Here is a 22,671-nt window from a genome sequence, read left to right as displayed (position 1 = left end):
AGGAGTTATCATTATTATGGCCAGTATCCCAGTTTTGTAAATAAAGTTTTATTGGAACACAGCCATACTCATTCATTTATATATTATCTGTTTTCATGCAGAGTTGAATTGGGACAGACTATTTGGCCCACAAAGCCTAAAATATTTGCTGTTGGACCTCATAACAGTGCCAGCCTTGCTCTAAGAGGTCCAAAAGTACCACGTACATCAACTCCAGGTTGAGGAACAGTGGCTAGTGAAGGAACTTTGAGGACTTTGATAGAGCCTATCCCCAACCCCAGGCTGAAATTCAGCGTCGCTGAAGAGGGTATGGCTGACACAGGAACACACAGGTTGCCTATGGCAAAGAAACCTGATAGAGCTGTCAGATGGGAAGAGCATGGCCTGAGGGTGCAGCTGGAACTGGTCTTTGAGGACCACTGGGCTTCTATACTGAATTTTAAAATGGAGGACTGGAACCCTGATGAGAATATCTTCCTGCTGCTGTTGCCTTTGAATACCCTTTATTCACAAAATCTAACATTGTGCTAGCTGGCAAGGAGGAATGTTTATAAGGTCTAGTTCTGGTATCACAACGTACAGCAAAGGGTGGATCTGGAACGGATACACAGTAAATTGATAACCACCGCATAAAAATGATGGAGAACAGTATAGGAGAATGGCATGCATCTCATAGGTTTTTGCATGAAAGTGGAAGGATAAAGGGAAGCAGAAACGTAAGTAAGCAAAAACGGGGAGCTTCAGGATCTGAGGACTACACGGTAATTAGGTGTTTGAGAAAATGAGGTGGTTTCATTTAAGCATGAACAAGAAGAGAAAGAACATTTGATTTATGGTAGCCAAGCCTCAAAGGTGAAAATTTTTTAATTTTTAAGGGATTGTACAGTACTGAGTTTCAGCCCTTCCTTGCAGTACTTGGCATTTAGGTTTGGTGTAATACTTGATGAATTAATTCATTATGTAAAGACTTCCTAGGTGACGCTAGTGGTAAAGAACGTGCCTGCCAATGCAGGAGACGTTAGAGGTGTGGGTCAAACCCTGGGTCGTGAGATCGCTGGAAGAGGGGCATGGCAACCCGCTCCAGTATTCTTGCCTGGAGAATCCCCTGCCAGGCTACAGTCCATAGGGTCACAAAGAGTGGGACATGACTGAAGTGACTTAGCACAAACACTAATTACTAATATGGAGTGCTGTCCTAAATAGCATCTTAGTCTATCTGTGAGTTTACTTAAAAAACAGAACAAAAAGCAGGCAGGAGATATGGATGGTCCCTCTTGGGTTAGCACTTTTTTTATTAGCAAGTAATAGATGCCGTGTGGTTGTCATCTTGGGTGGGATGAAGTTGACAGATGCCAGTGGATACTGGGGACGTGAAGTTTCTGAATGACAGAGAACCTGAAAACGTGGAGGTGATTCCATAAAGCAGGCGATCACAAGACCGAGCTTCAACCTCACAGGGCCCTCAAATCCCCATGGGCTTAGGTGGCTGCGGCTGACCCATCAGTGAGTTGGTTCCAGTCTCAGGAACTCAAACCCAGAAGCTAGGAGAGTCTCTTCTCTGCGGTTTCCGTGTGCTCAGTTGGGTTACATGTCCTTCCCCGACTCAACCCTGGTGACGGGGTGTGGAATATGCTGATTGATTGGGTTGGGGCTCATGTCCACCGTGGGAACTGGGAGCAGAGTCCACTCCACCAGGCCTGCAAGAGCTGAGAGTCAGGTAGGGCTGCTTTCATTCCCAAAGAAAATCGGGACTGTTGAGCCTGGGAGATGGAGGAATGGATGCCAGGCAGGCAGGCACAACAAACATGTGCCAGTGGAGGCACTTCACCCAGCTACCTGCAGTTGGTGTCAAACCCCACAGGTTTAGGGCAGGGCCTTCTTCACGCAGCCCTAGCTTCAGACTCCAGCAGCAAATCTGGGGGCCCCTAGGCCACTCGCACGTCTGATCAGCTGGCTCCAAATCCATGGTTTCTGGAGACCTCCCTTTTTTTTTATGAGTCAATGTTTCATTTCCCTGACCAGTACTTTCAGTTGTGTCTCTGATACTGTGTTTAAAATCTTCAGAGTCCCCCAAAACAGCATTCAGACTTCCTATATCCAGAAACAGGGACCCAGAGGCAAAAATGGTCAGGCTCCAGGCTGTTTTCAGGTGGGACAGTGGCAGACATTCCTGTGCAAGTCTGTGTCAGCTTTTAACTGAAATGCCTTTAAGCTCTCCATCCCGAAAGTCTTCTACGGTATCTATGACAGAAATACACTCATCCGCATATGCACAGCTCCGTGGGGTTGGGGGCAAGGTTGGGGGCATTACATCAATACCGGCCAGACTTCTTATTCAGCCGGAAACTGGACTTCTGGTTCAGTTTAATAACAAGAAGATGCGCAAAACTGTGGTGAGTGTCCTGGCTCTTCCTCGAGCTAGAGCTCAGTGTGAATGGAAGCACTACCCACGATAAAGGCAAATTAGGCTCTGTTAAAAAAAAAAAGTTGCTGCTGTCTCTGTGAGCTGCTTCTAAGAATCCAGGGATGCCACATCTCATTCCTCATCCAGACATGGCCAGTTTCTCCAGCAAAGCTACATGGGAAGCATAAAAACCTTTTGTTAACTTTTGAGGGATATAGATTGTTTTTTTTTACATTTACTTAGTTAGCCTTGCTGCTGCTGCTGCTGCTATGGCGCTTCAGTCGTGTCTGACTCTGTGCCACCCCACAGACGGCAGCCCACCAGGCTCCCCCATCCCTGGGATTCTCCAGGCAGGAACACTGGAGTGAGTTGCCATTTCCTTCTCCAATGCATGAAAGGGAAAAGTGAAAGTGAAGTCACTTAGTCGTGTCCGACTCTTTGCAACCCCTTGGACTGCAGCCTCCCAGGCTTCTCCACCCATGGGATTTTCCAAGCAAGAGTACTGGAGTGGGGTGCCATCACCTTCTCCATTAGTTAGCCTTACTGGGTCTTAGTTTCGGCATATGGGATCTTTTATCTTTAGTTGCAGCATGTGGAATCTAGTTCCCTGACCAGGGATTGAACTCCAGGCCCCCTGCATTGGAAGCATGGAGACCTTGCCACTGGACCACCAGGGAAGTCCCTACAGGAAGGATTTTTTATTCCTCCCACTAACAAGAATTATGTATGCACACACACACTCAGACACATACATTTCCATGTTCAAGGAAGATTTTCTTCCATGAGCTCAGGACTCCAGAATCCGGCCTCCCCCAGGCCGAGAGACACTGCCTATTAACTGCACAGATCCGATAAACTGACATACTGTATGTGGCTCCTCACAGATGAGAGGGCAGGGGCAAAGAGAGTGGATACTTCTGGGGGATTTGCTTTTGGTCTGAAATCCAGTCTGCTCAGCAATCCTCTAGGCTCTGGGAGAGGTTCTGTGGGTGTGAGATGGTGGATGACCTGATGGTCCCAGCCCACTGTGATTGAGTGGGGACCAAGTAGCATCTCTCACAAAGTCTCTGTGGACTTGGCTTCTAAACACTCCGGCAAGGCCTCAGTCCACAGCGAGTGAGCAATGCTCACTGATAAAGGCTAGGAAGGATAACTGAGTGGGGAGAACACCAGCCCAGTGACACCCTGGGAGTGCGCAGCTAGCTGAGGGCGCAGCTCGCACTCTTGGTGTCCAGAAGGGAGACAGTCCCATTCTCAGCACTGAAGACAACTTTGTTCTGCTAAGGAGGCCCAGCCAGTGAGGTAGGAGGGTAGTCGGAGGCACTGCAGTCCTTCTGTGATGCTGGCTTGAGACAGCCGGTATCCTGCAGTAAAATTCCATTGTCCTCACCACCTGGAAGAATCCTTGTGGGGAGAGACAGCTGCACAGGTGACCTGCCCAGAGTGAGCTCGGAATGAATTCAAAACCTTGATGCAGAAGTGTTTCCTACTGCGGACTCTTCTGCTGTGTGCAAGAACTCAGGACGCTGACTGTAGACAGTGTCATCGTGCTCACACTTGCAGAACTTGCTGACAATAAGTGTCTCCTTCTCATCCAGCTCCTCCAATTCAACAGCGCCTGAATCGGAAGCCACTAGGATACCTCTGTCCTATACCCAAGTGAGGCCAGCCTCCCTGGCCTCTATCTGGGGGTTGGGGGGTGAGGTTTCCTTCCTCATCTCCACAGTTCCAACTCCAACCTAGAGTCAAACTGGATGCCCAGTGGAGATTCAGCTCTGTGAGCCCCGTGTCCCTCAGGTTTGATAATTTTCTAGAACAACTCAGAACTGAGACAAGTGCAGTACTTATGCTTATAGTTTCGTTATAAAGGATGCACACGAGGACCAGCCAAATAGGGCAAGGTCTGGGAGGGTCCCAAACACAGAGCTTCCGTGCCTTCTGCCTGTGGAATCAGGGTGCATCACCTCCCAGCACATCATCTTGTTTGACTGGGAAGCTCCACTGAGCTTTGGTGTCCAAACTTTCTGTTGGGGTTTTGTTTACATAGGCATGATTGGCTGATTCCTTGGCCACATGATCGAACTTTATCTACAGCTTCCCCCAGCCTCCACTAAAGTGAGGCTCTTATCACCTGTCTGAAAGTCTTGACCCTGTAATCACATGTTTGGTCTTTCTCATGCCCCCATGTAGCAGCTTCTCATTAGCATAAACTCAGCTGTGATCCAGAGGCTCATGAGTGAATGATGCTCCAAGGACAAGGAACCTCCTTTTCAGGAACCAGGGACAGAGGCCAGTCAAATTCTCGTTTATCCAACATCCTCTCTTCTTCATTCTCTTGCATCCTGTTCTATCTTTCTGAAGATTGGTTCTGGGTTTTCATAGCGTCCTTTTGAAAAGGAGTAGAACCTGACTACCCCTCCTGAATGTTGACTCAATTTTCAGCAGACAAACTCTAGTTGGATCTTCTTGGCTCAGACCCTGGTCGGTCCTCTGAAGTTGGGGAGGAATGGGGGCCAGTGGAGCACAAATATGTCCCTCAGCACATACACATTTCTCCTAAAAGGGAGGAGCTGGGCGCTCACTGCTTTGTGATGATGAGATGGCCGTGCAGAACTACTGACACTGGGATCTCTCATATTCTGGTTCATTACCCTACTGGGACCGTTGCTGCAAATGTCAATTCTGATGCCGTGGGTCTGGGCTGGGGCTTGGGAGTCTACATATTTATAAGCCACCAGGTGCAATGGATGCTGCTTGTCCAGAGACCACACTTTGAGTAAGAAGGCCCCATGAAAAATCAGTTATATCATCACCTCCTAATCCATAGAGGCCCCGTCTCTCCCTTCCTAATCCTAGCTTCTCAGCTTCTCTTCCTCAACAGCTGGGACTCTGAGTCATGTCAGCTTTTCACGAAAAATAAGGGTCCCTGCTGCAAAGGAATGGTCAGTTTATAATGAAACGAGGGAAAACCCATTTGAGTGTCTCATTGGGAGAAGTCATAGGAGACTTCCATTTTACCTCCACAATTTTTCCCCACAGGTCACAGAGTCAAAGACAAAGAAAGTGAGCCGGAAGGGAAGCACTTCTTCCACATCCTCTTCATCCTCCAGCTCCGTCGTGGACCCGCTGAGCAGCGTCCTGGATGGGACCGACCCCCTCTCCATGTTCGCAGCCTCTGCTGACCCTGCAACTCTGGCGGCTGCCATGGTAACGCTGTCAGCTGGATCGGCCCTGTGGGTGCCAGGATGGGGGTTTCCATTGAACAAGTAATGCGCAGCGGAGTCTGATGGCACTGCTGCTGAGAGGCCGGAGTAGATCCTGGAAACTACTTTTTTTTTTTTAAGCGTTTAAAAAATTTTTCACTTCACTTGTTTTATGTTCTTTCCTTTGGATTTTATGTAATTAATTATGTAAGCAATTCGCTAATTTTTCATTTAAAAAATCAAACATTATCAGTGAAGTCAGCCCATCCTCACTCTGTTCTCCACTCTGGAGGTCAGCAGTATGACCAGTGTAAATGCATATCATTTAACTTTTTGTTTGTATTTTCATAGATATTTATGACAGTAGTTTCTGAGCATTTACATACATACTCATATATAAATAATAGCAACAACAGTAATAACAGGATCGGCTAACAGCACAGCAGGAGTTTTATAGTAAATTCCAAGTTTAGTTGCCATGCTGCCTAGTGCAAGAGATATTATAAGCCTCATTTAAAGAGGGCCACACAGAGGAACAAATATGTTAAGTCACATCCAAGTTAGAATTCAAGTCCTGGCCTGACTTTAGGATCCACCATCATTCTTTGCTGGCATCGCATACATCTGTTTACTTTCTTTTTCTTTTTTAACATACATACAATTTTTTTTTAACCTGACCATATGTCTTGGAGAACTTTCTATATTAGTACTTACAGAACCACTTTCTTATTTTGAATCCTGCATTGTATCATTAGGAACAGGACATGCTTTAATCTGCCATGATGGACACATAAACTGTGTGCATGTGGTGTTTGGTGGTATAATCAGTGCTGCATTGGTTCTTGAACGTACACAGATCTTGGTGCCCTGCACAAGGGTTTCTGTAGGGTAACTTGTTAGGAGTTCATTACTGGGTTAAGGTAATGTGTGTGTAAAATTTTGATGGCTACTGCCAGATCGTTCTCCAGAAAGGGCTTACCAGTTTATACTTTCATTGGCATAGCAGTATTTTGGAGTGCCTGTCCCCTGCATCCTTGCCAACTAGGATAATTATGAGTCATTGAAAACACTTTTTTTTTCTTTATCTTTGGCCACACCTTGTGCCATGCAGAACTTCCCTGACCAGGGATCAAGCCTGCAACTTCTGCCATGGAAATGTGGAGTCTTAACCCCTGGACCTCCTGCGAAGTTCGAAATCTTGCCATTCTGATTGTTGAAAAATAATCTCTTTTACTTTGCCTTTCCTTCATTCTTAATGAGTTTAAATATCTTTTGATAGGTCTGTTGGCCTTTTGTGGTGAATTGGCTTGAAAATTTTTTATCATAGTAAATCTTTAGACATATCTATTTTCAGTTCAGTTCAGCTGCTCAGTCGTGTCCGACTCTTTGCGACCCCATGGACTGCAGCATGTCAGGCTTCCCTGTCCTACACCAACTCCTGGAGCTTGCTCAAACTCATATCCATCGAGTCAGTGATGCCATCCAACCATCTCATCCTCTGCGGTCTCTTTTCCTCCTGCCTTCAATCTTTCCCAGCATCAGGATCTTTTCAAATGAGTCAATTGTTCCCATCATGTAGTCAAAGTATTGGAGTTTCAGCTTCAGCATCAGTCCTTCCAGTGAATATTCAGGACTGATTTCCTTTAGGATGGACTGGTTGGATCTCCTTGCAGACCAAGGGACTCTCAAGAGTCTTCTCCAACACCACAGTTCAAAAGCATCAATTCTTCGGGACTCAGCTTTCTTTATAGTCCAACTCTCACATCCATACATGACTACTGGAAAAACCATAGCTTTGACTATAGGGACCTTTGTTGACAAAATAATGTCTCTAGCTTGGCCATAGCTTTTCTTCCAAGGAACAAGCTTTTTATAATTTGATGACTGCAGTCACTATCTGTAGTGATTTTGGAGCCCCCCCAAAATAAAGTCTGTCACTGTTTCCATTGTTTCCCCATCTATTTGCCATAAAGTGATGGAACCAGATGTCTTAGTTTTCTGAATGCTGAGTTTTAAGCCAGCTTTTTGACTCTCCTATTTCACTTTCATCAAGAGACTGTTCAGTTCTTATTTGCTTTCTGCCATCAGGGTGGTGTCATCTACGTATCTGAGGTTATTGATATTTCTCCCAGCAGTCTTGATTCCAGCGTTTGCTTCCTCCAGCCTGGCATTTCGTGTGATGTACTCTGCATATAAGTTACATCAGCAGGGTGACAGTATACAGCCTTGACATACTCCTTTCCCAATTTGGAACCAATCTGTTGTTCCATGTCTGGTTCTAATGATTGCTTCTTGACCTGCATACAGATTTCTCAAGAGGCAGGTCAGGTAGTCTTGTATTTCCATCTCTTGAAGAATTTTCCACAATTTGTTGTGATCCACAGCGTCAAAGGCTTTGGCATAGTCAATAAAGCAAAAGTAGATGCTTTTCTGGAACTCTTGCTTTTTCGATGACCCAACAGATGTTGGCAGTTTGATCTCTGGTTCCTCTGCCTTTTCTAAAACCAGCTTGAGCATTTGGAAATTCACTGTTCACATATTTTTGAAGCCTTACTTGAAGAATTTTGAGCATTACTTTGCTAGCGTGTGAGATGAGTACAATTGTGTTGTAGTTTGAACATTCTTTGGCATTGCCTTTCTTTGGAATTGGAATGAAAACTGACCTTTTCCAGTCCTGTGGCCAGCTCAGTTTTCCAAATTTGCTGGCATGTTGAGTGCAGCACTTTCACAGCATCATCTTTTAGGATTTGAAATACCTCAACTGGAATTCGATCACCTCCACTAGCTTTGTTCATTGGGATGCTTCCTAAGGCCCACTTGACTTTGCATCCCAGGATGTCTGGCTCTAGGTGGGTGATCACACTGTTGTGATTATCTGGGTCATGAAGATCTGTTTTGTCTAGTTCTTCTGTGTATTCTTGCCACATCTCTTCTTAATATCTTCTGCTTCTGTTAGGTGCATACCATTTCTGTCCTTTATTATGCCCATCTTTGCATGATATATTCCCTTGGTATCTCTAATTTTCTTGAAGAGATCGCTAGTCTTTCCCATTTTATTGTTTTCCTCTATTTCTTTGCATTGATCACTGAGGAAGGTTTTCTTATCTCTCCTTGCTACTCTTTGGAACTTTGCATTCAAATGGGGATATCTTTCCTTTTCTCCTTTACCTGTCCCTTCTCTTCTTTTCTCAGCTATTTGTAAGGCCTCCTCACAAATAAGGAGGTCTTCTCCTTGTAAGAATCTATTATATTCTACAGTAAAGGACTATCTGCCTTCTGCTCATGCCTTTTTTTTTTAACCTTGTTGAGTTATAATTGACAAATAAAATTGAAATGTATTTAAAATGTCCAATGATATGGTTTGATACCCATATACATTGTGAAAATATTCCGTACATTGAGTTAACTTGTCTATCACCTCACATATTTACCCTTTTTTTTCTATGAGAACATTTAAGTTCTACTGTCTTAGCAAATTTCAATTATCCAATAATGTTATCAACGATCATCACCATGGTTACTTATACTTTTTAAAACAATTGCTGCTGAAGAGATGGTCTTGCCTTTCCTTAGGACAACTCCAGAAAGAAGCGTGACAGGGATGATAACTCCATCGTAGGGTCAGATTTTGAGCCTTGGGCCAGCAAACGAGGAGAGATCCTTGCCCGGTACACTACCACGGAAAAGCTCTCTATTGTAAGTACCAGTACGCTTTTCTCCCAGTGTCTGCTTTAGATGTAGCCGTCACTTCTTTTTGTTATTACGATCTGTGCCTGATTCCGGCATATAGGTTCCCGGCCTGCTGCCCCTCCTCCAGCAATTCTTCAACACCAGCGTGGTGTCCTGTAAATCAACTCAATTGTGATAATGGAGAAAGCATCAGATCCCACAGGTTAAGGGCTCAGCCCCACATCCAATGCCAGTCAGAAGTCCATGTTGTTACTCTGCTTCTGACCAACTAGCTATAAGTCAGAGGTTCCCATGACCACCTCTTTGGGTTCATTTATTGTTAATTCCCTAGTGACTCAGATGGTGAAGAATCTACCTGCAGTGCAGGAGACCCAGGTTGGATCCCTGGGTTGGGAAGATCCCCTGGAGAAGGAAATGGCAACCCACTCCAGTTTTCTTGCCTGGAGAATTCCATGGACTGAAGAGCTTGGTTGAGCTAAAGTCCATGGAGTTGCAAAGAGTTGGACACAACTGAGCAACTAACACGTTGGGCTTCCCTGATGGCTCAGTGGGTAAAGAATCTACCTGTAGTGCAGAAGATACAGGAGTGGTGGGTTTGATCCCTTGGTTGGGAAGATCCCCTGGAGGAGGGAAATGGCAACCCATTCTTGTATTCTTGCCTGAAAAATCCCATGGACAAGAAGAGCCTGGTGGGCTACCGTCCAAAGGGTCGCAAAGATCCAGACACAACTGAACGACTAAGCACACAATAATTTGTTAGAATGGCTCACAGAACTGAGAAATCAGTTGACTACTAAGGATATTAAAGGTTATGAGCCAATAACCAGACGAGGAGATACCTAGTGAGGTCCTGAACAAAGGAGCATCTGTTCACGTGGAGTTTGGGGTGCAGCATGGCAGCATGTGGATGTGTTCTGGTTCACCATCCTGGAACCTCTCCGAACCCCATCTTTATGGGTTTCTATGGAGGCTTCATTACATAGGAGGATTCGTTAAGTTGTTGGCCACTGGTAATTGCCCCTAGTCCCTCTCTCCTCTTGGGAAATCAGGGAGGTGGGACTGAAAGGTTGGTTCCCCTGACAAACAGCCCTCATCCTTCGGTGCAGCAAAAAAATCCACCTCATTAACATAACAAAAGACTCCTGGATTGTTCTCATCTAGGAAATTCCAAGGATTAGGAGTTTTGTGCCAGGTATCTAGACAAAGACTAAGCATGTATTTCTTATTATAAATCACAGTATCACAAATTATGTTGCCTAGTTTCTTTTTCAGTTGGTATGTCAATATTAGTTGGGATAAAACATGTTGATTGGTTGCTCAAAAAATGTTTTAAGAATCAGGTATCAGGCACAGTTCAGAAAAAGAATTGGAGTCACACAGTCCCATCTCTGGGGGAGGTGAGAGTTATGAGGGGAGGAGAGGGTCTATTCTGAAGGTTAACTTCTTACTGTTGTTCAGAGAGTCCCACTGGTGGATTTTCTGCCAGGGCCAGAAGTTCAATGTTTAGATGATGACCACTAAGTCAAGTTGTTGGCTCATGACCGGGGCTTACCCTGTACTCTGCAAGTTGCTCAACTGGGGTAAGCAGGTTATGTACTTGAGGACTGGCTTGTAAGTGAAGCCTTCCCTAAGGGTTCATCTCTCTTCACACTGGAAAGATGCTTGGAGGCTGGTGGTCCAGGGCTGTGTGGCACCTCTGAAGTCATCAGGGACTCGACTCTTTCTATCTTGCTGCTCTGTCTTGTTCAGTTGTCACCTCATGTCCAAATTGTTAGATGGTGGAAGGCGAGAAGTGGGATGCACCCTCTCACATTCAAGAACACTTCCTGGAGTTCACTCAACACGTCCATTTACATTTGTCTTGAAGGTCGTCATGGGCTGTTCATAGTACATCCATCAGAAATTTGGTCTGTGAGCAGGGAGAAGGAGTGAACTCAGTAGCAGCTAGGAAGGTTCTAGTCCCTTCTTCCAGAGTCTGTACCTGTTAAAAAGAATGATGGCAGAATTGCTGGTCTATTTAAAATTTTTTCTTACTGTTTTCTGATTGCATTGAGTTAATATAGAGCCGTGATTCTCAACCAGGAGTAATTTTACTCCTTAGGTGACATGTGGCAATGTCTGGAGACATTTTGGTCGTCACAGCCATGGGAATGCTGCTGGTATCTAATGTGGAGAAAGCAGAGATCATGCTAAATATCCCACAATGCACAGGACAGCCCCCCGCCCCATAACAGTTTTCCATCCCTTAGCATCAGTATCGCCAAGGTTATGAAACCTTGATTTATTAAGAGTATGCTGAAGGCTTTCACATGCCACCATTGTTCTTAAAATCTTGCTCTTCGTTGTCTCGCTTTGAGAATCTTGAATTGACTAGAAATTTGAATCTCTAGTAGTTTCTAGTGAGCTGTATTTTCTTCCTTTTAATAAATATTTCTGTTTTTCATTTGGATAAGTAAATGACTTTGTCACAAAATGATGGCTCATGTGGTCTTATTGCAACTTGGATAATAATTTAAATGTAAGTTTTGACATAGAATCCAGTAAGTTTTTAAAAATATTAATAATTGTGTTTTGTCTTTTTTTTTTGCCTCTGCAGAATCTTTTTATGGGATCTGAAAAAGGTGAGTTATTGTTGTTGTTACTGTTTTGGTGGAGAATTCTCCCATTACCTTTAAAATAGTTTTCCAAAGAAAAAAGTTTTTAGTATCCAATCCTAATGTTTAATTCAGTTGAAGCTATTATTTCCTAGCTTATAGACTTAGTAGAATTGAAATACATACTTAGATGATGAATGAAAGAAAAAAAGACCAGAGAGGCTACTACTAGGAGTAAAACAGAAACCTTGGTTTTGGGGTTACAGAGCAGTAGTCACCCCTCTTGTATGCCTCTTCACTGGCTGGGGAATGGTTGCAATTCTCCTTTTTAGAGATTCTTTCCTTTGCTTTACATCTTTATCCCTTTTGAAAACACAGATCCACCAATAAGGGGAGTCATACATTCAGTTTTACCAGCCACTGGTCCCTGAACACAGCAGTTCTCAATTTATTCTGCTAGGAGACATGGTCTGGACCAGAGCACCTTATATTAGCTTTGCAGCAGGGTCATCTGGGGATAAATATATATTTAAATATATATATAATATAATTATATATAAAAATATATTTTAATATAAAATTTAAATGTATAATATGTATAATATATTATGTATATATTAAATATATATTTATATTTCATGCAAATATAGACCACTCTGTCCTACTCTGCTTATCAAAGTAATCTTGCTGAATGGGTACCAGGAATTCATATTTGAAGCTCCTGGGTGATTCTGAAGCCTCTGACTTAGCTCCTATATCACTGGGGTGCAGAGGAGCACAGGCGTGCTGTGTTACAGATTGCTGATGTGGCAGCTGCAACTCTTGTGTGTTCTCTGCAGATTGAGATAGCACATTAGAAATCAGGAGAGTCGGGCACCTTTGCTATAGGCGTAACCTTGACCCCAAACCGTTAAAAAAGTAAATCCTAGCATTGCCTGTCTACCAGTTTGGAGAGATCAAAAAGGGACCACATCGCCAGCTGGTGAGCATGTAGAGCAACAGGAACTGTCGTGTGATGCTGGTGGGAGTACAAAGTGACGCAGCCACTGTGTGAAGCACTTGTGTACTGTCTGTATTGTCTGTTAACATTGAAGATGGCCCAACTTCCGCTCATAGAATATACCCTAGATCAGAAAGTGGCAAACTGTATCCTCAAGGCCAAATCCGGCCCAAATCTGGTTTAATTTTGTAAATTACGTTTTATTGGAACAAAGCCGGGCCAGTTTGTGTACACATTGTCTGTGGCTGCTTTTGTACTCTCATGTCATAGTTGAGAAGTTGGGGCAGAGACTGTATGGCTCACAAAACCTAAAATACTTCTATATGGCCTTCTAGAGAATGCATTTTTTCAACTCTGCCTAAGTCCATGTTTCTTAAAGTGTGGTCAGTGATATCACCTGGGAGCTCATTAGATATGCAGAGCCACAGGCCCTGCTGGACCTACTAGAAATCAGAACCTGCATGTTAACACATTCTTAAGTGATTATTGTAAAAGTTTGAGCCGCACTGCCCTGAGGAAATGCATGCACATCGGAACCAGGAGACATGCACAGAAATGTTCAAGCAGTGTTGTTCACAGTAGCCCCAAACAGCATGCAACCCAAACATCCGTTGATGGTAAAAGAAGAAATAATTTGTGATGTATTCACACCATGGAAAATACTAAACAGCGATGAAAATGAGTTAGCTGCAGTTCTGTGCCACGACATGGGTAAACATCATGAACTAAAGTTAGCAGTGAGTGAAAGAAGCAAGAAAATATACTATCTGGGTGGTGGCTGCAAAGGTTTTATGTTGTTATTGTTCAGTCGCTAAGTTGTGTCCAACTCTTTGCGACCCTATGAACTGCAGCACGCTAGGCTTAACCTGTCTGTCCTTTGCTGTCTCCTGGAGTTTGCTCAAACTCATGTCCACTGAGTCAGTGATGCCATGCAACCATCTCATGCTCTGTCGCCCTCTTCTCGTCTTACCCTCAATCTCTCCCAGTATCAGGATCATTTCCAATGAGTCAGTTCTTTGCATCAGGTGGCCAAAGTATTGGAGCTTCAGCTTCAGCGTCAGTCCTCCCAATGAAGGGTTGATTTCCTTTAGGACCGACTGGTTTGAACTCCTTGCTGTCCAAGGGACTCTTAACAAAGGTTTTATGATGGTCTGCTAAAATGTACATATATGCACTTTCTGTGATATATTCAAAATGAAGGGGAAAGTAGAAACCAGGTCAAAAAATCAAATTATTTGGAATCTTAGTAGTTGTTAGTAATTGAATAATTGCACCATGCTCTCAGCTGATCCTGGCAAATCTGTGCATTAATACCAGAGCTATGAAACCAGTGCCTTAAAAGGGTAAACTTTAGTTCCTGAAAGTGAGTTCGGTAGGCAGAAGCAAGCAGGCCTCTGGTCTCGAACAGAAACCCCCTTAAGATGGAGAAAGTGTTCTGAAATAGAAGGCTCTGGAGGACAACAGGCAGCTGGACAGAGCACCCTGCCCTGTGACTGGCCCACGGCCTGGGGTCCTTCCCTTCTCTTCCCTCCAGTCCCTGCTGATGAGAATGGTTGTGCTGATGGATGAGGGAAGGCGGCTCACAAGTCCTGTTTGCTTGAAGAGAGGGCTTTGAAGCCCTAGTGTTTCCACTTCTGGACAGTGGGATTGTTGTTCTGTTAGTTGTTAGTACAACAGTTCTACACTGTGAGTAAAGCCTGAGAGGGCCTTTTGTTTGAGGAAAACAACTAAATGATGGATTCTTGGCATCCTTATCTGGACTGTCTTTCTTTAGGAATAAACAAATGATTTAGTGAAAAGTTTGTAAATATCAAATGTCATGGAACCCTTTTGAGGCTGGCCCGCTGCACTTCCAGGAACACCTCCTAGGCAGAAATGTTTCCAATGAAACTTGGGTTACGTAAAATGTTGCTTTCAAAATCTCAGGGAGTTGTCTGTAATAAAATTATTCCCCAGCCTCTTTATTCATGATGAAGCATAGAGTGACCGATGCCTTCCTTTGGGGGTATTGGTGACAAAGGAAAGCCACCTGTGTGACATAAATCTGTTCTGTTTAGGCAAAGCTGGGAACGCCACATCTGCAATGTCGGAAAAGGTTCGGACCAGGCTGGAGGAGCTGGATGACTTTGAGGAGGTGAGCGAGTCATTTGCTGAATCCCAGGAGCAGTGATGCTTCCGGTGCTTCTGCAAAGCGAAGTCAATCTCGGTGGCTGCTCTCTGATTAATCCTCAAGCTGCGCATTGTGTTCAGGCCTCCTGAGGCACCAACTTATCTGGGGAAAGATGCCAGCGGTGCGGTTGGCCGAGCTTGCAGGAGTCTGCCTCGGGCTGGTTTTCCGAAGGTGTCCTTCTCACTGTGATACTTGAGCAAACCCAGGGCGTCTGGGGACAGAGGTTAACTGGGGAAGCCAGCTGGAACCATCTCCTGGGAAGCCGCCTTGCGTAGTGTGGCATGGTCATGCCTGCTGCAGAGGCTGCTCGCAGCTGCTCTGCTGCTGGAATCTTTCATTAGCCTGCCCATGCTTTTAAAGAACACGACTCCTTTGCCAACTCATAAAAATTAGTAAATTTAACGTATGAATCTAGATTTCTGGATTCTCTTAAATTCCACCTAACTGTGGTCTCACAGTCTTGTGTTTAACGTGGATGTGCACCGTCCAGATTGCGTAGTTCTCCCTGGCACAGTTCACTCATAAACATTACTAGCCTGGTTCCTGGGGAGGGGTGAGACGGGTAGGTAAGAGGGCGAACTCTGGAGCCAGACCTTGGATTTGAATCCTGGCTCTACTATTTGGTAAGTCTGTAATTTGGGACAAGGTGCTTAAGAACTTGTGCTCTCTGCCTCAGTTTCCTAATCTGTAAAGTGGAGGTGCTACCTAGTATCTGCCTCCTACGGTGAATACAGAGGATTACATGAGTTAATGCATTTGAAGTGCTCAGACCAGCATCTAGCACATTGTACATGCTTTGCAAGTGTTAGCTGATGTCACCACCATTCTGAGTCTAGAGGCCTTAGCTTGACTGCTTATTAACAGGGTAGCCTTGGGCATTCATCTTACTGTTCTCATTTCCTCATCTGTAAAATGGAAATAATACAGTTGTGTGGGCTGAATGGGAATGCCTTGAAATCGCAAAGGTCCATGTAATAGCGGCTTCCCTGGTGGCTCAGATGGTAAAGCATCTGCTTGCAATGCGAGAGACCTGGGTTCAGTCCCTGGGTTGGGAAGATCCCCTGGAGAAGGAAATGGCAATCCACTCTAGTACTCTTGCCTGGAAAATCCCATGGACAAAGGAACCTGATAGGTTACAGTCCATGGGGTTGCAAAGAGGCAGACACAACTGAGTAACTTCACTTTCACTTTTTCTTTCCATTTAATAGCAGTTTCCATTGCTCTGTTCTACATTTTGCCTCTGGTTTCCAGGTCCTTCTAGCACTGAGACCAGAGTTGTTAGCTGCTCAGCAGAGTCTAATAGTCCAATATTTTATTTCTCAATTCAGTAATGACGTTTTGAATTAGGGTGCCTGAGAGCCCCAGGCTGCATGTCACCAGCCAACCTTGCCTGGTAGGGAAATGCCAAGGGTTTTATCAAAGCTCTGTTGTCTGTTGAGTATCTGAAACTCACTTGAACTGGTTTATGTGGAAAATAAGGACTGTATTGAAGGGTACACTGAACGCAGGGGCACACAGGCCTGGAACCAGGAACTGAAAAACCACCCGGAACCCCGGCAGCTGTCTTCGGTCTCTCTTGGTTCTGTGCAGCCTCCAGACTTCCTAGTTCTCCTTTTTTTTTTTTTGTTTTTGTTTTTCTGCAGACTGGTTACCTTGCTTCTCCCTGCTCACAGCAGTGGATGGCTGCCCCATGGCTTCCCGGTTAACATAGCATATTTGTCAGGACAAGGCACGGTTGTCAACAGATGAACCCCAGTGTCTCGGTGGCTGAATGTAACAAAGGTTTATTTCTTCTCGCATTATAAGTGGCAGGCATACCACCATCTCATGGTGCTGCCATCTCAGCACATGGTTCCAGGGCTGTCAACAGCAGAGCTGGAGGTAGAGTCACTTCTCACTTCCTCAGCCCAGAAGAGACACGTGCAACTTGGTTCACCACCCGTTTGTCCAAACTAGTCATGTTGCTCCTCCTACAGCAGAGGGGCAGGGAGAATCCTATCTCACTGTTCAAGTGACCAGTTGGGATCAGTTCACATTTCCTGAACCTCCTACTTGTATTTCTTTAATAAAAAGTTGTTCCAGCAATCCCACTCCTGGGCGTGTATCTGGAGAAAACTCTTTAATTCGAAAAGATACATACACGCGTTCATAGCCACACTATTTACAATATCCAAGACATGCAAGCAATGTAAATATCCACCAGCAGATGAATGGATAAAGAAAATGAGGTACATATACACGATGGCATACTACTCAGCCATAAAAAGAATGAAATAATACTATTTGCAGCAGTGTGGATGGACCAAAAGATTATCATACTAAGTGAAGTAAGTCAGGCAGAAAAAGATAAATATCATATGATACCACCTATATGGAATCTAAAATATGATACAATGAAGTTATTTGCAAAACAAAAACAAGCTCTAGACTTAGAAAACTTTTTTTTCCTCCTTACAGTTACCAAAGGGAAAAGGGTGGGGGGATAAAGTAGGAGTTTAGGATTAGCAGATACAAACTACTGTATATAACATAGAGAAACAATAAGGACTTACTGTACAGTAAGCAGCTATACTCAGTATCTTATAATAAATAATGGAAAAGAATATGAAGAAGAATATATATACATAAGTGGTATAACTGAATCACTTTACTATACACCAGAAATGAACTCCGTGTTGTAAAGCAGACGTGATAACCACTACACTATGGAACCCTTGCAGAAATAAACTCAAAATGTTGTAAATTAACTATACTTCAATTTAAAAAAAAAAAAGAGTTCTTCACTTTGGATTCCAGGGAACATTCATATAAAACGGATTTGGTTCCCGGTCTCCTCATGTGGGTTGTTAGCATGCCCTTCACGCCTGTGCGCTGTGTAATCAGCATCTTAACAATAAGCCAAGGATTACTAAGCATGTGCTATGTGCCAGTGGTACTGGTCTTTACATATGTTGTTATTTCATCCAGGTGATGACCTCACCCGTTCTGCCTTGGGTTTTTGCTGAGTCTGCTCTCTGTCCTGAATGCACTCTTCTTGGTCTAGTTAATACCCCTCCGGTGCCTAGTTAATACCTGCACCCCACTGAGAATTTGTTACAAGCATCGCTTGCTCCATTCTTTACCACCAGTCTAGACTAAGGTGAACCTTTTCCCCAACATTTGTGTATCCCTGAAATTGAGCTGTGTCTCTCAACTGGTGGATGTCCACCATCAGCATTTTGTCTTCCTGAGTGATGCATAAAACAATTGTGCTTCTTACAGTGGACACCTCAGATTTAGATACACTGCGGTATGTATCTTCGTAGAATTGGTTTCCCTGAATATTTGTCTCTGTATTAGGGTCCATCTTGTCCTCTGTACCTTAAACTCTGTTAGTCCTGAAGTAGTGTCTTTTTGCGCAACTTTGTGCCTGGACATCTAGTATACCATACTTGCCTAGCACACAACATGCCCCATTACTGTGTGTTGAATAAAGGTAAGTCCTGTTATCACTGTTCACAGAGGAGACTCAGAAAGGAAAGCAGCTGATCTCGAGTCATATGGCTAGAATGTGACTGAGCTGGGAGTGGGCTCAGGTCTGACTTATGTTCCAGGCCAGTCTCCCAATCATTGCCCTCTGCCCATCTTTGCAGAAAACTCAAAGAACTTTGATCACAAGACAGAACTATCGATCTTGCCTGGGATATGAGGACAACCTACAGATCCAAACTCAGCTAATATTCAGCTAATATGTTTTTCTTCTGTGCGTATATCTTTCTACTTTCTGCCCACAGGGATCCCAAAAGGAGCTGTTGAATTTGACTCAACAGGATTATGTGAACCGCATTGAGGAGCTCAACCAGTCGCTGAAGGACGCCTGGGCCTCGGACCAGAAAGTGAAGGCTCTGAAAATAGTCATCCAGGTCAGGTTGAGTGATTTTTTTTTTCCTCCAGAATTTCCTTTGTAAAACTCCTTTGTGGATAATTAGGGTTTTCAGAGGCCTGCCTTCAGGGTCTTACCCTAATTTTTTCACCTGTTCCATTTTCACCTACCTCCTGTGAAAGTCCATGATTATGAATCAGTGTTTTTTATGAGACGGCTAATCCCAGGGCCACCATGTGCAGCTGTATAGATAATGCACTGTGCAATTCCAGGAAATTTCACCCTGGATTACAGAATTACTGATATCCCCCTGGGGTTGTGCAGTTCGTTGGCCCTGTTACAGCCCCTGACACATTTATGATCTGTATAGAGTAAAGATTGAGCAACTGTGTTTTGGATTTTCTTGACCAGATTTTCTTTGTATCTTTGGGACCAATGGTTGTATGTTCCTGATGTATGCATTTTGGGGTCACGTTCTGTATAACGACGTGGCACAGACAGTGTGTTTATAGTGTCAGAGGTACGTTTGTTGAGTCCTGTTTGTTGATCCATGACAACTTTTGGATCACAAGAGCAAGTTCTGTAGGGAAAACAGCTTATCCTGTCTCTTGAATCATAAGAACATCCTGTCTTGGCAAAACATGTCCAGAAGTACACTATACAAGGAATGATGTATGCATTATGATTTTCAGAGCAGAGGTAACAGAAATGCTGAACAGCCATTTTAGTTCAGAAGTACAAGCTCTCATTCTTGTTTATCGTCATGGGAATGTGACATTTGTTTTCTTACCTTTTTTTCTGGAGTAGGATTAGGAGAGTCTGAGAGTCTTTACACTGGGTACTTGAAAGCGTTTAGGATGACACTTTGTATGGCAGGTACTATTTATTTTGGTGTTCATGATAGACCTAAGCCCGTTTCCCTTCCATCACAGTTGTTAGTTGACACAGTAAATATCTGAAGGTTTCTCTCATCCTGGAGGCACATGATGGAGGTTGCTTGCTGAGTGGCTCAAGTGGGAAAATACCTAAACTAACAACAGCTTCTTCAGAATATTTTCGTTGGCAACATCTCTCCATAGAGTTTTGTAGCACAGAACTGTGACTTCTAAGAGTTTTACATCTGGAGGAGATTTGATTCATGTCTTCCCAAAGAAAAGAACCATAAAAGCGTTTAATTAACTCCACATCTGGTTAATAGTAATTATTTGACTTTCAGTACTTTAAAGACTACCTTCTTTATCCAGAAAAGCTAATGAAGGCACAGAGTATGGAGAAATGAAATACAGTTCCCTTTATTTGCTCTGTTGTAAGATTTTACTTTGTTTTGTTTTTTCAGCTATTTTGAGATAATTTACATGTCCTAAAATTCACCATTGTAAATGTACAATTCAGTAATTGTGAGTAACTTTATAGAGTTGCACAGCTATTCCACAATCCAGTTTTAGAACATTTTCATAGCTATTGCCACTTTCAGCTCCAGAAGAACCACTGATCTGCTTTCTGATTCTGTGAATTTATCTTTCCTGGACATTTCATATACATGGGGTCATTCTTTTGCCTCTGGCTTCTTTCACTACCATATTTCTGATTCATCCATGTTGTTATATCAGCACTTTTTTTTTTTTTTTAATACCGAATAGTATTCCAGCACAGGCATAACCACATTTTTCTTATCTATTAGTAAGTTGGTGGCCATTTAGGTTGTTTCCACTCTGACCATTATGAATAATGCTGCTGTTCACAGTTGCATACAAGTCTTCCTGTGGACATATATTTTCATTTTCCTTGAATAGATTCCTAGGAGTGGAATTGCTAAATAATATGGTGAGTTTATGTTTACCTTTTTGAGGAATGGCCAGTTTGCTTTCCAGAATAGCTGCACCATTTGCATTCCCACCAGTAGTGTACGAGGATTCCAGTTCCTCTTCTCCATCACTCGTTTCATTATTGTCTGTCTTTGTGGTTATAGCCATCTGATTGGGTGTGGAGAGGCATCTCATGCCGTTTTAATTTGCATATCCCACCTGACTGATGATGTTGAGCATCTTTTCATGTTTATTGGTCATTTTTATATCTTCTTTAGTGAACTGCCCATTCAAGACTTGCCCATTTAAAAACTCATTTCGTTTATCTTCTTTGCTGAGTTGTAGCAATTTTTTATATAAATTCTTTATCAGATACATGATGTACATGTATTTTTTTCCTAGTCTGTGGCTTGTCTTTTCATTTTCATAATGTTATCTTTTGAAATGTGGAAGTTTTTAACTTTAATGAAGTTCAGTTTATCAGTTTCCTCCTTTTGGTCCCATGCTTTTGGAGTTGTATCAAAGAACTGTTTGCATAACCCAGGGTCATGAGAATTTCTTCCTAGTTTTTCTACAGAGTTTTATAGTTTTAGCTCTTACATCTAGGTTTATGGTCCATTTTGAATTATTATTTTGTATGTATAGTGTGTGTGTCTAAATTTTTTCTTTTTTTTTTTTGCTTATGGATATCCAGTTGTCTCAGCAGCATTTGCTGAAAAGACTTTTTCCCGTTGACTTACCTCGGCATCATTGTCAAGTCAGTTGGTCATAAATATGAGGGTTTATTTCTGAACTCTCTATTCTATTCCATAGATCTCTAAGTTTATTTTTAAGCCAGTATCACCTGTCTTGATCTATAGCGAGCTTTATGGTAAGTTTTGGAACTAGGCAGTATAAGTCTTTTAACTTTTTCTTCTTTTTCAAAATTGTTTTGGCTCTTCTGGGTCTTTTGTGTATTCATATGAATTTTAGGATCAGTTTCTACCGAAAAAACAAATACAAAACCTTCTGAGATTTTGATAGGGATTGTGCTGACCCTATAGATCAGATGGAGAGGTTTGCCATTTCCTTCTCCAGGAGAATTAATCTACTGATGCATAAATTATATATCATTCATTCTGTTGATGAGTTTCCAGTTCTTTCCTTTTCTTTTTCCTTTTTCATTATTATGAACCATGTGAACACTAGTCATGTCTGCTGGTGACCATGTAAGGTGTTTCTAGTGAAGGCTCATACCTAAAAGTAGAATAGCTCAGGTGTATGGCGTGTGCCTCGTCCACTTTTCCAGATGATGCGAAGTTATGTTCTGCAGTATCTGCCAGCCTGCACTGTAGTGGCAGAGTGTGAGAGTCTGTGCTGTTTGGCAGCCTACCAACATTTGGTATGAGCAGACTTCCTATTTTAATTTTTCCAATTTAGGAGGTAATAAAATCATATTCTATTGTGATTTTAATTTGCAATTCCCTGATTATAATAAGATTGAGCATCTCTTCAAATGTTTATTGGCCACTGGGATTTCTTTTTCTGTAAGATGCCTTTTGTTGATTCTTTTGCTCATTTTTCCATTATGTTATTTGTATCTTTCTTACTGATTTTTAGGATTTAAAAAATATATGTTCTAGATGATAATTGCCCTCTGATTAGTCTGCTTCCTTCCTTCATTCTTCCCATCCATCCATGCATATAGTCATACTTTTTAGTACTCAATCATAAGTTATCTTTTAATTTATTGATTTGCTTTGGTTCAAATTTTTGTTTTTTAATTCCAACTTAGTTTTTGAAATTGTTAGTTTCCTTCTAGAATATCACTAATCGGCAACAAATGAAAAACATTTCTTTAGTATTTTTTCTGCAGTGTTGATAAATTCTATAGCAAGTATTTCAGGCAGGTAATTGACCAGTCAGTTGCTCAGGAAATGTTTGTAACAATGGTTCTCAACCTT

The 22,671-nt window shown here is 42.9% G+C and overlaps 1 protein-coding gene and 1 pseudogene across 4 annotated transcripts in view; one reads left to right on the top strand and one right to left on the bottom strand.

Annotated features, from left to right (window-relative positions):
- The window catches only part of VPS35L (VPS35 endosomal protein sorting factor like), a 146,335-nt gene that overhangs the window by 13,591 nt on the left and 110,073 nt on the right, over positions 1-22,671 (top strand). For all 4 annotated transcript variants that reach the window (XM_088833183.1, XM_055409583.2, XM_088833181.1 and 1 more), the window contains exons 3-7: positions 5,444-5,611; positions 9,181-9,303; positions 11,894-11,918; positions 14,949-15,025; positions 18,835-18,963. In XM_088833183.1, the coding sequence (XP_088689309.1) occupies positions 5,444-5,611; positions 9,181-9,303; positions 11,894-11,918; positions 14,949-15,025; positions 18,835-18,963 (522 nt within the window). The remainder of the gene's footprint in view (positions 1-5,443; positions 5,612-9,180; positions 9,304-11,893; positions 11,919-14,948; positions 15,026-18,834; positions 18,964-22,671) is intronic.
- On the bottom strand, positions 3,239-4,122 carry LOC148773676 (methylosome protein WDR77 pseudogene; annotated as a pseudogene).

Source organism: Moschus berezovskii, chromosome 27 (genome assembly GCF_049115385.1).
Source record: "Moschus berezovskii isolate FMDL1 chromosome 27, NW_MosBer_1.0, whole genome shotgun sequence".
In the NCBI taxonomy this organism is placed as follows: domain Eukaryota; kingdom Metazoa; phylum Chordata; class Mammalia; order Artiodactyla; family Moschidae; genus Moschus; species Moschus berezovskii.
The sequence above is the reverse complement of the archived record's forward strand: the minus strand, read 5'-3'. Positions and strand labels throughout refer to the sequence as shown.